We start from the raw sequence: 11582 nt of genomic DNA on the forward strand, positions 1-11582 counted from the left end.
ACCTCATGCTGGACATCAAGCCACTGAACCAGAAAATGGAAATGAAAATGTCATGTAGTGAAGAGCAAGGATTAACTGTGCTGTGTCTGTCTCAGTGCACGAAATTTGATGATGCAGGTGAGTGTATGGCCAGGTGACTGTCATCACATTGGCGATGACCTGCAAATGACAAATGACTGGGACCTGGAGGAAGTAAAGTTTGAGACCTATAAAAGCACAAAAAAAAATCTTCAGGGATGGTTTTACTCCCATATCACAGAGTCCTTGTAGCAACACATGCAGTATCTTAGTAACTATCTACCAACTCACAAAGTGAACATACATATTGCTTCAAAGCCTCCTTTCAAATAATATACAATTTATTCTTGAGTTTTATTGTAACATGGAAATATGCCAAGAATAAAGAAATAATAAATATAAATGAATAGAAATTTGATGTATGTGAATAGAATATTGCTAATCTGACAAAAATCATCTTTACTGAGTTTTTGTTAATATTTCAAAATGACTCTCAAGTCTTCTACACAAAACAAACATCCATTAAACCCTTGTGTGTGTTCTCCTGATGTGAATCTCCTTCCACAGCAGAAAAACTCCAAATGGGTAACACATACAAACTACAGGAGACAAACAAATGGCTCAGTAGAATAAGCCTTTATAAGGAAACAAGTAAAGGGATGCAGAAATTCTTGCATTTGAGACAATGTATAGTAAACACATATACATGTGGGCAACATTGTATGAATTCAGTATTTTCTTTATATATTATTGTCTTAACATATATATTTATATATATTTAAAATTAAAAGTCATAAATTAGAAAAGTAATGAGGGGACAGAAATGAATAGAGGGGGGGGAGACAGAAGAATCAAAATTTTTTAATTCAATATCATGCATAAAATCCCAACATATAGAACAAGTGTAAAAGGAGAGAGAGAGAGAAAGTTCCCATGTTCTAAAGGCTTAAGTATCAGCTACTTCAAAATAAACATTATTCCTTAGGAATGTAAGTTCAAGATTATTATAATCATTGCTTTATAAATACATGTGATTCTCTGTTTTCAGGAGAGATTATTAATACAGACTAAGCAGGAAAGTATATAGAGATATAAGGGAAGGACAAAGATATATACATAATTTATATGTGTGTGAAATATATATATATGCATACATGCAACGATTTTTCTCACGTTGATGAAAAGTAAACTTCTGTATTCATTGAAGACAGTCCACAGCACATTGATTTAAGAAGTTTTCCTAAAACTAACTAGATGTCTGCACACTCTCTTCATTGATACCTTCATTTCTTGATTTCTAAATGTGTATATCACAGGATTCAGAAAAGGAGTAACAACTGCATCAAAAATTGCCAGAAATTTATCCAAGTGTATAGAAGGAGAAGGCCAGACATAAAAGAATATCAAAGGACCAAAGAATAAGACAACCACAGAGATATGAGCTGAGAGAGTGGACAGAGCCTTAGAGGAAGAACTTGACAAGTGTTTTTGTACAGTGATTATGATGACAATATAGGAAATGATCAGTATGATGAAGGAGCCCACAGAGATGAATCCACTGTTGGCTGTGACCATGAATTCTAGTTTATGGGTGTCTGTGCAGGCAAGTTTGATAAATCGAGGAAGGTCACAGTAGAAGCTGTCCATCACATTTGGCCCACAGAAAGGTAAGTCTACTACAAAAGCCAGTTGAACCAGAGAATGAATAAGGCCAACCACCCAGGCAGCCACTAAAAACAAGATGCACATCCTCGGGCTCATAATGGTCAAGTAATGGAGAGGCTTACATATGGCCACATATCTGTCAAAAGCCATGGCTATGAGCAGCACCATCTCCACACCTCCAATGACATGAATGAAGAAGATTTGAGTGACACAGCCTCTAAAGGAGATGACTTTGTGTTTTCTGAATAAGTCATAAATCATCTTGGGGGACACAACAGAAGAAACACCCAAGTCGATGAAGGAGAGGCTAGCCAACAGAAAGTACATGGGAGAGTGTAAGTGAGGGTCAGATGCCACAGCGAACACGATGAGGGAGTTTCCTGTCATGCTTGCCACAAAAAACATGGAGGAGAACACAAAGAGCAATAGTTGAATACTCCAGGAGTTGGTGAGTCCCAGGAACACAAACTCTGACACCACGGACTGATTCATTCCTTCCATTGACCTTTTTGTCAGTGCTACCAGAGATGAAACAGGAGAAATGATAAATTATAATTGTATTAAGGTAAAGTCCTGCATATGTGTGTATGTATATATGTATATATATATAAACAAGCACTGATCATGCTTTTGTATATACATATATATAAACAAGCACTAGTCATCAGGGGTTCATAACTTCAAACCATAGTAAAATATCATCTCATGGTTTCCAAAGATAACAAGAGAAAGTGTGTGGGAAGTGTTGGGGAAGAAAAAGAAAAGGAAATGAGGTAGTTATATTTTTATTTCAAAAAGCTTAAGTTTTTTAAGAAAATAACTTTTGGTGGATTTTAAAAGACTTGATGTGAATATATATTAGTATACTTAGGAAGAAAAAAAACTCATGGATGTACTTCAAAAAATTAAGAGATAAAGACCCAGTTTGTAGCACAATGAAATAAACTACAGATGAGTGAGGCCCTGTATTTGATTCTCGATGCCACAAATGTTAAGGAGGTTGTAGAGGTTTTAGGCAGAGAAATAAAGGTTGAAGAGCAATGGAAATGACTAAAAACTAGAAATATCAGGCTAGAAAGATAGCCTTTTTAAAATGGGCATTCACTGTGCAATCGTGAGGACCTGTGCTCAGATGCCATTACCCAAACAAGAAGCCAATGTGACTGTGTATGTGTCAACACTGGTGAAAAGTGGAAATAAATGATCACTTGAGCTTGGTGACTTCCATACTAGATCCAGGCTCAGCATGAGACACATTCAAAGGAATAAAGTGGAGATTGAGAGAGCAGGACCCAGAACATTGTCTTCTGACTTCCAATGGACACAGGTCTGTGTTATTGTGTATGCACGTACATGTACACACACACACATACACATCAAATAATACATTCACCCTACTCATATATATATATGTAATCATACATACAAAATAATAATAATAAAATTAGTTTTTAAATTAAATATAAAAATGTTATTATTTGCAATTCTAATTTGAAGAATCTATATCCAGAAGAATTAACTTTCACAAATAAAGATTAATATGTAAAAATAAGATGTGTTAAATAATAGATGAGTGGAAAACACACATGCAGACACACACACACACTCGGACACACATGGACTATTCTTTCATCCCCTTCAAAGAAAAGGAATCCTATTTTTCTTCTACCATGAATAAGACTAGAAGTCATTGTGCTAACCGGATTAAAGAAACATAGAAAGTCAAATGCTGAAATATCTCAGTTGACATGGATTCTAGAGATTCTACAGTGATAGAAGCAGAAAGTATAATAAAGTATCGTGAGTAAATGGGATGGGATAGAAAAGTGAAATTTAGAATATTTGTTGAAAGAAAAAAATACATAATTAGACAGGATGGGTACTTTCTGGAAATGCATGGCACAGTGAGGTGACTAACAGTGGGGCCTACATGAAAATTGGTAAGTGCAGAACTTCACCATTCATTTTCTAAATCAGTATGGATGGTAACTATGCTAGTTAGCTTACAACATGCACATGTATTTTACGTTTTTATATTTTTGTATTTGATATAGTCACATATATAAAACATCTCACTGTACACTATAAATATACACAGAATCTATTTGTTAATTGTGTCTTCATAAAACTAGAAGAAGAAGAAGAAGAAGAAGAAGAAGAAGAAGAAGAAGAAGAAGAAGAAGAAGAAGAAGAAGAAGAAGAAAGGTTTCCTATTATGCTCATATAATTTGAATTTGTAGTCATGCAGAGAAGCTGCTGCTCGTCATGCAGTCATGTTGAGATATTTATTGCTTTTAATGAGCTATACAGTTTCACCACTCCCTTACTTTCCTCCCCTCTCCCTTTCAATCCTCTTTTGTGACTCCCACGTTCCCAACTTACTCAGATCTTGTCTTTTTTTCCTATCTATGTAGAGCCATGTAGAGCTCTCATAGGATTCTCTTTGTTGTCTAGCTCCTATGATGTTGTGGACTCTGGGCTGATTTTCTTTGCTTTATGTGTCAAAGTCACTATGAGTGAGTGTGTATTATACTTGTCTTTCTGGGTCTGGGTTACCTAATTCAGTATGGTTTTCCTAGATCCATCCATTTGCCTGCAAATTTCAAGATGTCATTATATTTTACTGTAGAATGGGAAAAGATGTTATTTATCTATTAAAAACTCTATCTGTAGCTGTGTAGTTTATTGAGATAGTCTAGGCAGAATTCTGAAGCAACACAGCAAACTAAAGAAAAATTATATTATTCAAACTGAATAGGGGGTGGGGAATAAATAAATTATAATAAACAGAAAGTCAAAACTACAATGATTACACTTATCTAAAAAGCTTTTGCAATGCCTTTGTATTAATGATTCTTTCTCACATTCTAGTATATCTGCTTGACAAATTTTTGAAACCTTCTCCACTATACTTATAGTTTGGAAACAAAATTATCAATAATATTTATGTTCTTTAAAATGAAGCAAGAAATAAATATAACTCCTGGCACCTCGGGAATCACTGTATTCTGAGATAGCCCCATCATGATGAAAAAATAACATTACATGGGATAGTATGCTTTCAGCACTGGGTCTTATATTCTACAGGTTAAGCACTATTTTCTACTCAGGAATACATGAGGCACTGTCATCTTGCAAACACACTAATTTGCTACTATACTACAAAAATGGTACATTTATATTCTTCTCTTTGGAAAAAATGAAAGGAAAGGCAATAACTCCTACCATTTTATTTGTATGTGTTAACAAGCTATTTTTTATTTGTAATTTAGTAGAAGATTATATCATTTTATCATTTCTGAGCATAGAATAGCAGATTAATGCATAAGTTTCACACAAAATATTACAATGTTTATGTCATTTTCTAGTAATACTTATATTCCCCTATGTATGATGTGGTTCTAGCTCAAAGACAGTCAGTAGTTTTGCTTTTTCCAATATTTGTATAGATATTTTTCTCTTATTTTGTGATTATGATGTAATCTCATTACATCATTTCTCCCTTCACTTTCCTCCCTCTAAATCACTCCACGTACCCTTTCTTGATCTCTTTCCAATCAAATTCAAAGCCTTTTCACACAGCAAATATTGTTATAATCATCCTTCTGTGTTGTTTAATTCCCTTTCTTGTCTGTGCTCTACTTTGTTCTAGACTTCCTCAAGTACTTTAGGATGCAACTCAGGTCCGGAGCAACACTAACCACAAACTTCACAAACTAACATCTGTGTATAATCAACTTATAAACTGTTAAGTTTATTTCCATCTATCCATTTTACCTGAATGATAACAACATCTTGTAGAGCCAGATTTCCCTGTGTCCTCTCAGATAAAGTCCCACATAGAATCTTCCATTAGGAATATATGAAGCTAATTATGTACACTTTGTGAGGCTCTGAACAAGGACAATGGAAAAGCATGACATCTTTGAAGGAGCTTCCGGTTACAGAACTTTTCTCCAGAGAATTATTTGTTTTGCTCAGTGTGTCCAAAGAACTCTGAAACTCAGAAAAAGAGAGAAAGTGGAATTATTTTGATCTCATTAAGCTACATGGATCCAATAATTGATAATTACTCACTGCAATTACTTCTTTCTTCAATGTAAATATTTTCTCAATAATAAACATAAATAATCAAAGTATTAGAAATATGCTGGACAAATAAGTTGGCTCCATGAAAAAAAGGCTCTAAGCTTACTATCAAGCTTGAGGACCTGAGTTCAATCTCTGGAGCTAACATGTGGAAGAATGGAACTGACCCTAACAGTTGACTCCATCTCCATACAAGCCTTTTTTTTTTACAATACTAATGCTAATTATAAAAATTTTAAACTCATTGTTTTGTGCTGAATAAAATTTCTTTGTGTATATTATCTATTCACTAGGTTATCTGTGACATATTCCTTTCTCTAGCTATTATAAATAGAATAGCAAAAACATGAATATACAAATATTTTTGCAGTAGAATATTGTCTATGGTCATTCGAATAAGAATATCTCTCAGATGCTCAAATGTTTGTATGTTTGGTCCCAGTTGGTGGCACTGTTTGGGTAGCTTTAGGAGCTATACACTACCTGGTAGAAGTAGGTGACTGTGATGGGCTCTGAGGGTTCAAAGCCTCGCAGCACTCCCAATGTGGTCTGTTTTGTGTTTACAACAAGGATGTAAGTTATTAGTTCCTGTCATCATGCTTCTGCTCTGCCATCATGGATGCTTAGCTCCCTGTAACTGTAAATCTAAATAAACTATTTCTTCTAGAAGTTGCTTTGGTCATGGTGTTTTATCTCATTTAAATGGAAAAGTAAGTAAGACAGGGTCCTTTATGTATGTGGCCAGAACTGGTATAGCTTATAGTATGATCGTTCTGTTTTAATGTTTTCTTCTCCTAATTTATGTTTTAACCTTTTCATACAATATATTTTAATCACATTATTCCCCTAAATTCAACTCCTCCCTACAGCCCCCCTACTCTTCTAAATTTATATTCTTACCCTCTCTTAAAAACAACAAACAAAAGCAAATAAAAGTTTTAATAAACACAAAAAATGGATTCTGTTCACCCACTTTGGAAATCGGTGTTTCGGTTTCTCAGGAAATTTGGGATCAACCTACCCCTGGACCCAGCAATACCACTCTTGGGAATATACCCAAGAGATGCCCTAGCATATGACAAAAGCATTTGTTCAACTATGTTCATAGCAGTATTATTTGTAATAGCCAGAACCTGGAAACAACCTAGATGGCCTTCAATGGAAGAATGGATGAAGAAAGTGTGGAATATATACACATTAGAGTACTATGCTGCGGTAAAAAACAATGACTTCTCGAATTTTGCATGCAAATGGGTGGAAACAGAAAACACTATCCTGAGAGAGGTAACCCAGACCCAAAAAGATGAACATGGGATGTACTCACTCATAATTGGTTTCTAGCCATAAATAAACGTCACGGAGTGTATACCTGGTGAACCTAAAGAAGCTAAATAAGAAGGTGAACCCAAGAAAAAACATATAGTTATCCTCTTGGCTAAAGGAAGTAGATAAAATTGCCGGGGAGAAAATTGGGATCTTGGGGGTGGGGTGGGTTGGGGATAAGGGGGGACGGGGAGAGAAAAGTGAGAAGGGGAGGATTGGGGGAACTTGGGGAAACAGGAAGATTGGNATACATACAAAATAATAATAATAAAATTAGTTTTTAAATTAAATATAAAAATGTTATTATTTGCAATTCTAATTTGAAGAATCTATATCCAGAAGAATTAACTTTCACAAATAAAGATTAATATGTAAAAATAAGATGTGTTAAATAATAGATGAGTGGAAAACACACATGCAGACACACACACACACTCGGACACACATGGACTATTCTTTCATCCCCTTCAAAGAAAAGGAATCCTATTTTTCTTCTACCATGAATAAGACTAGAAGTCATTGTGCTAACCGGATTAAAGAAACATAGAAAGTCAAATGCTGAAATATCTCAGTTGACATGGATTCTAGAGATTCTACAGTGATAGAAGCAGAAAGTATAATAAAGTATCATGAGTAAATGGGATGGGATAGAAAAGTGAAATTTAGAATATTTGTTGAAAGAAAAAAATACATAATTAGACAGGATGGGTACTTTCTGGAAATGCATGGCACAGTGAGGTGACTAACAGTGGGGCCTACATGAAAATTGGTAAGTGCAGAACTTCACCATTCATTTTCTAAATCAGTATGGATGGTAACTATGCTAGTTAGCTTACAACATGCACATGTATTTTACGTTTTTATATTTTTGTATTTGATATAGTCACATATATAAAACATCTCACTGTACACTATAAATATACACAGAATCTATTTGTTAATTGTGTCTTCATAAAACTAGAAGAAGAAGAAGAAGAAGAAGAAGAAGAAGAAGAAGAAGAAGAAGAAGAAGAAGAAGAAGAAGAAGAAGAAAGGTTTCCTATTATGCTCATATAATTTGAATTTGTAGTCATGCAGAGAAGCTGCTGCTCGTCATGCAGTCATGTTGAGATATTTATTGCTTTTAATGAGCTATACAGTTTCACCACTCCCTTACTTTCCTCCCCTCTCCCTTTCAATCCTCTTTTGTGACTCCCACGTTCCCAACTTACTCAGATCTTGTCTTTTTTTCCTATCTATGTAGAGCCATGTAGAGCTCTCATAGGATTCTCTTTGTTGTCTAGCTCCTATGATGTTGTGGACTCTGGGCTGATTTTCTTTGCTTTATGTGTCAAAGTCACTATGAGTGAGTGTGTATTATACTTGTCTTTCTGGGTCTGGGTTACCTAATTCAGTATGGTTTTCCTAGATCCATCCATTTGCCTGCAAATTTCAAGATGTCATTATATTTTACTGTAGAATGGGAAAAGATGTTATTTATCTATTAAAAACTCTATCTGTAGCTGTGTAGTTTATTGAGATAGTCTAGGCAGAATTCTGAAGCAACACAGCAAACTAAAGAAAAATTATATTATTCAAACTGAATAGGGGGTGGGGAATAAATAAATTATAATAAACAGAAAGTCAAAACTACAATGATTACACTTATCTAAAAAGCTTTTGCAATGCCTTTGTATTAATGATTCTTTCTCACATTCTAGTATATCTGCTTGACAAATTTTTGAAACCTTCTCCACTATACTTATAGTTTGGAAACAAAATTATCAATAATATTTATGTTCTTTAAAATGAAGCAAGAAATAAATATAACTCCTGGCACCTCGGGAATCACTGTATTCTGAGATAGCCCCATCATGATGAAAAAATAACATTACATGGGATAGTATGCTTTCAGCACTGGGTCTTATATTCTACAGGTTAAGCACTATTTTCTACTCAGGAATACATGAGGCACTGTCATCTTGCAAACACACTAATTTGCTACTATACTACAAAAATGGTACATTTATATTCTTCTCTTTGGAAAAAATGAAAGGAAAGGCAATAACTCCTACCATTTTATTTGTATGTGTTAACAAGCTATTTTTTATTTGTAATTTAGTAGAAGATTATATCATTTTATCATTTCTGAGCATAGAATAGCAGATTAATGCATAAGTTTCACACAAAATATTACAATGTTTATGTCATTTTCTAGTAATACTTATATTCCCCTATGTATGATGTGGTTCTAGCTCAAAGACAGTCAGTAGTTTTGCTTTTTCCAATATTTGTATAGATATTTTTCTCTTATTTTGTGATTATGATGTAATCTCATTACATCATTTCTCCCTTCACTTTCCTCCCTCTAAATCACTCCACGTACCCTTTCTTGATCTCTTTCCAATCAAATTCAAAGCCTTTTCACACAGCAAATATTGTTATAATCATCCTTCTGTGTTGTTTAATTCCCTTTCTTGTCTGTGCTCTACTTTGTTCTAGACTTCCTCAAGTACTTTAGGATGCAACTCAGGTCCGGAGCAACACTAACCACAAACTTCACAAACTAACATCTGTGTATAATCAACTTATAAACTGTTAAGTTTATTTCCATCTATCCATTTTACCTGAATGATAACAACATCTTGTAGAGCCAGATTTCCCTGTGTCCTCTCAGATAAAGTCCCACATAGAATCTTCCATTAGGAATATATGAAGCTAATTATGTACACTTTGTGAGGCTCTGAACAAGGACAATGGAAAAGCATGACATCTTTGAAGGAGCTTCCGGTTACAGAACTTTTCTCCAGAGAATTATTTGTTTTGCTCAGTGTGTCCAAAGAACTCTGAAACTCAGAAAAAGAGAGAAAGTGGAATTATTTTGATCTCATTAAGCTACATGGATCCAATAATTGATAATTACTCACTGCAATTACTTCTTTCTTCAATGTAAATATTTTCTCAATAATAAACATAAATAATCAAAGTATTAGAAATATGCTGGACAAATAAGTTGGCTCCATGAAAAAAAGGCTCTAAGCTTACTATCAAGCTTGAGGACCTGAGTTCAATCTCTGGAGCTAACATGTGGAAGAATGGAACTGACCCTAACAGTTGACTCCATCTCCATACAAGCCTTTTTTTTTTACAATACTAATGCTAATTATAAAAATTTTAAACTCATTGTTTTGTGCTGAATAAAATTTCTTTGTGTATATTATCTATTCACTAGGTTATCTGTGACATATTCCTTTCTCTAGCTATTATAAATAGAATAGCAAAAACATGAATATACAAATATTTTTGCAGTAGAATATTGTCTATGGTCATTCGAATAAGAATATCTCTCAGATGCTCAAATGTTTGTATGTTTGGTCCCAGTTGGTGGCACTGTTTGGGTAGCTTTAGGAGCTATACACTACCTGGTAGAAGTAGGTGACTGTGATGGGCTCTGAGGGTTCAAAGCCTCGCAGCACTCCCAATGTGGTCTGTTTTGTGTTTACAACAAGGATGTAAGTTATTAGTTCCTGTCATCATGCTTCTGCTCTGCCATCATGGATGCTTAGCTCCCTGTAACTGTAAATCTAAATAAACTATTTCTTCTAGAAGTTGCTTTGGTCATGGTGTTTTATCTCATTTAAATGGAAAAGTAAGTAAGACAGGGTCCTTTATGTATGTGGCCAGAACTGGTATAGCTTATAGTATGATCGTTCTGTTTTAATGTTTTCTTCTCCTAATTTATGTTTTAACCTTTTCATACAATATATTTTAATCACATTATTCCCCTAAATTCAACTCCTCCCTACAGCCCCCCTACTCTTCTAAATTTATATTCTTACCCTCTCTTAAAAACAACAAACAAAAGCAAATAAAAGTTTTAATAAACACAAAAAATGGATTCTGTTCACCCACTTTGGAAATCGGTGTTTCGGTTTCTCAGGAAATTTGGGATCAACCTACCCCTGGACCCAGCAATACCACTCTTGGGAATATACCCAAGAGATGCCCTAGCATATGACAAAAGCATTTGTTCAACTATGTTCATAGCAGTATTATTTGTAATAGCCAGAACCTGGAAACAACCTAGATGGCCTTCAATGGAAGAATGGATGAAGAAAGTGTGGAATATATACACATTAGAGTACTATGCTGCGGTAAAAAACAATGACTTCTCGAATTTTGCATGCAAATGGGTGGAAACAGAAAACACTATCCTGAGAGAGGTAACCCAGACCCAAAAAGATGAACATGGGATGTACTCACTCATAATTGGTTTCTAGCCATAAATAAACGTCACGGAGTGTATACCTGGTGAACCTAAAGAAGCTAAATAAGAAGGTGAACCCAAGAAAAAACATATAGTTATCCTCTTGGCTAAAGGAAGTAGATAAAATTGCCGGGGAGAAAATTGGGATCTTGGGGGTGGGGTGGGTTGGGGATAAGGGGGGACGGGGAGAGAAAAGTGAGAAGGGGAGGATTGGGGGAACTTGGGGAAACAGGAAGATTGG

At 34.8% G+C, this 11582-nt stretch overlaps 1 protein-coding gene across 1 annotated transcript; it reads right to left on the reverse strand.

Annotated features, from left to right (window-relative positions):
• Positions 1–1245: 1245 nt before the first annotated feature.
• On the reverse strand, positions 1246–2184 carry LOC126490450 (olfactory receptor 4F3/4F16/4F29-like). The gene has a single exon (XM_050125387.1). The coding sequence runs from the start codon at positions 2182–2184 to the stop codon at positions 1246–1248; it is 939 nt and encodes a 312-aa protein (XP_049981344.1).
• Between the last annotated feature and the right edge of the window lie 9398 nt (positions 2185–11582).

The sequence above is a fragment of the Alexandromys fortis genome, unplaced genomic scaffold, assembly GCF_014885135.2.
Source record: "Alexandromys fortis isolate MF-2015 unplaced genomic scaffold, M_Fortis_MF-2015_v1.1 scaffold_229, whole genome shotgun sequence".
NCBI classification, from domain to species: Eukaryota; Metazoa; Chordata; class Mammalia; order Rodentia; family Cricetidae; genus Alexandromys; species Alexandromys fortis.

Bases quoted from the DNA above. Each gene is read 5' to 3' on its own strand.
- LOC126490450 (XM_050125387.1), bottom strand. From the start codon at position 2,184: ATGGAAGGAATGAATCAGTCCGTGGTGTCAGAGTTTGTGTTCCTGGGA.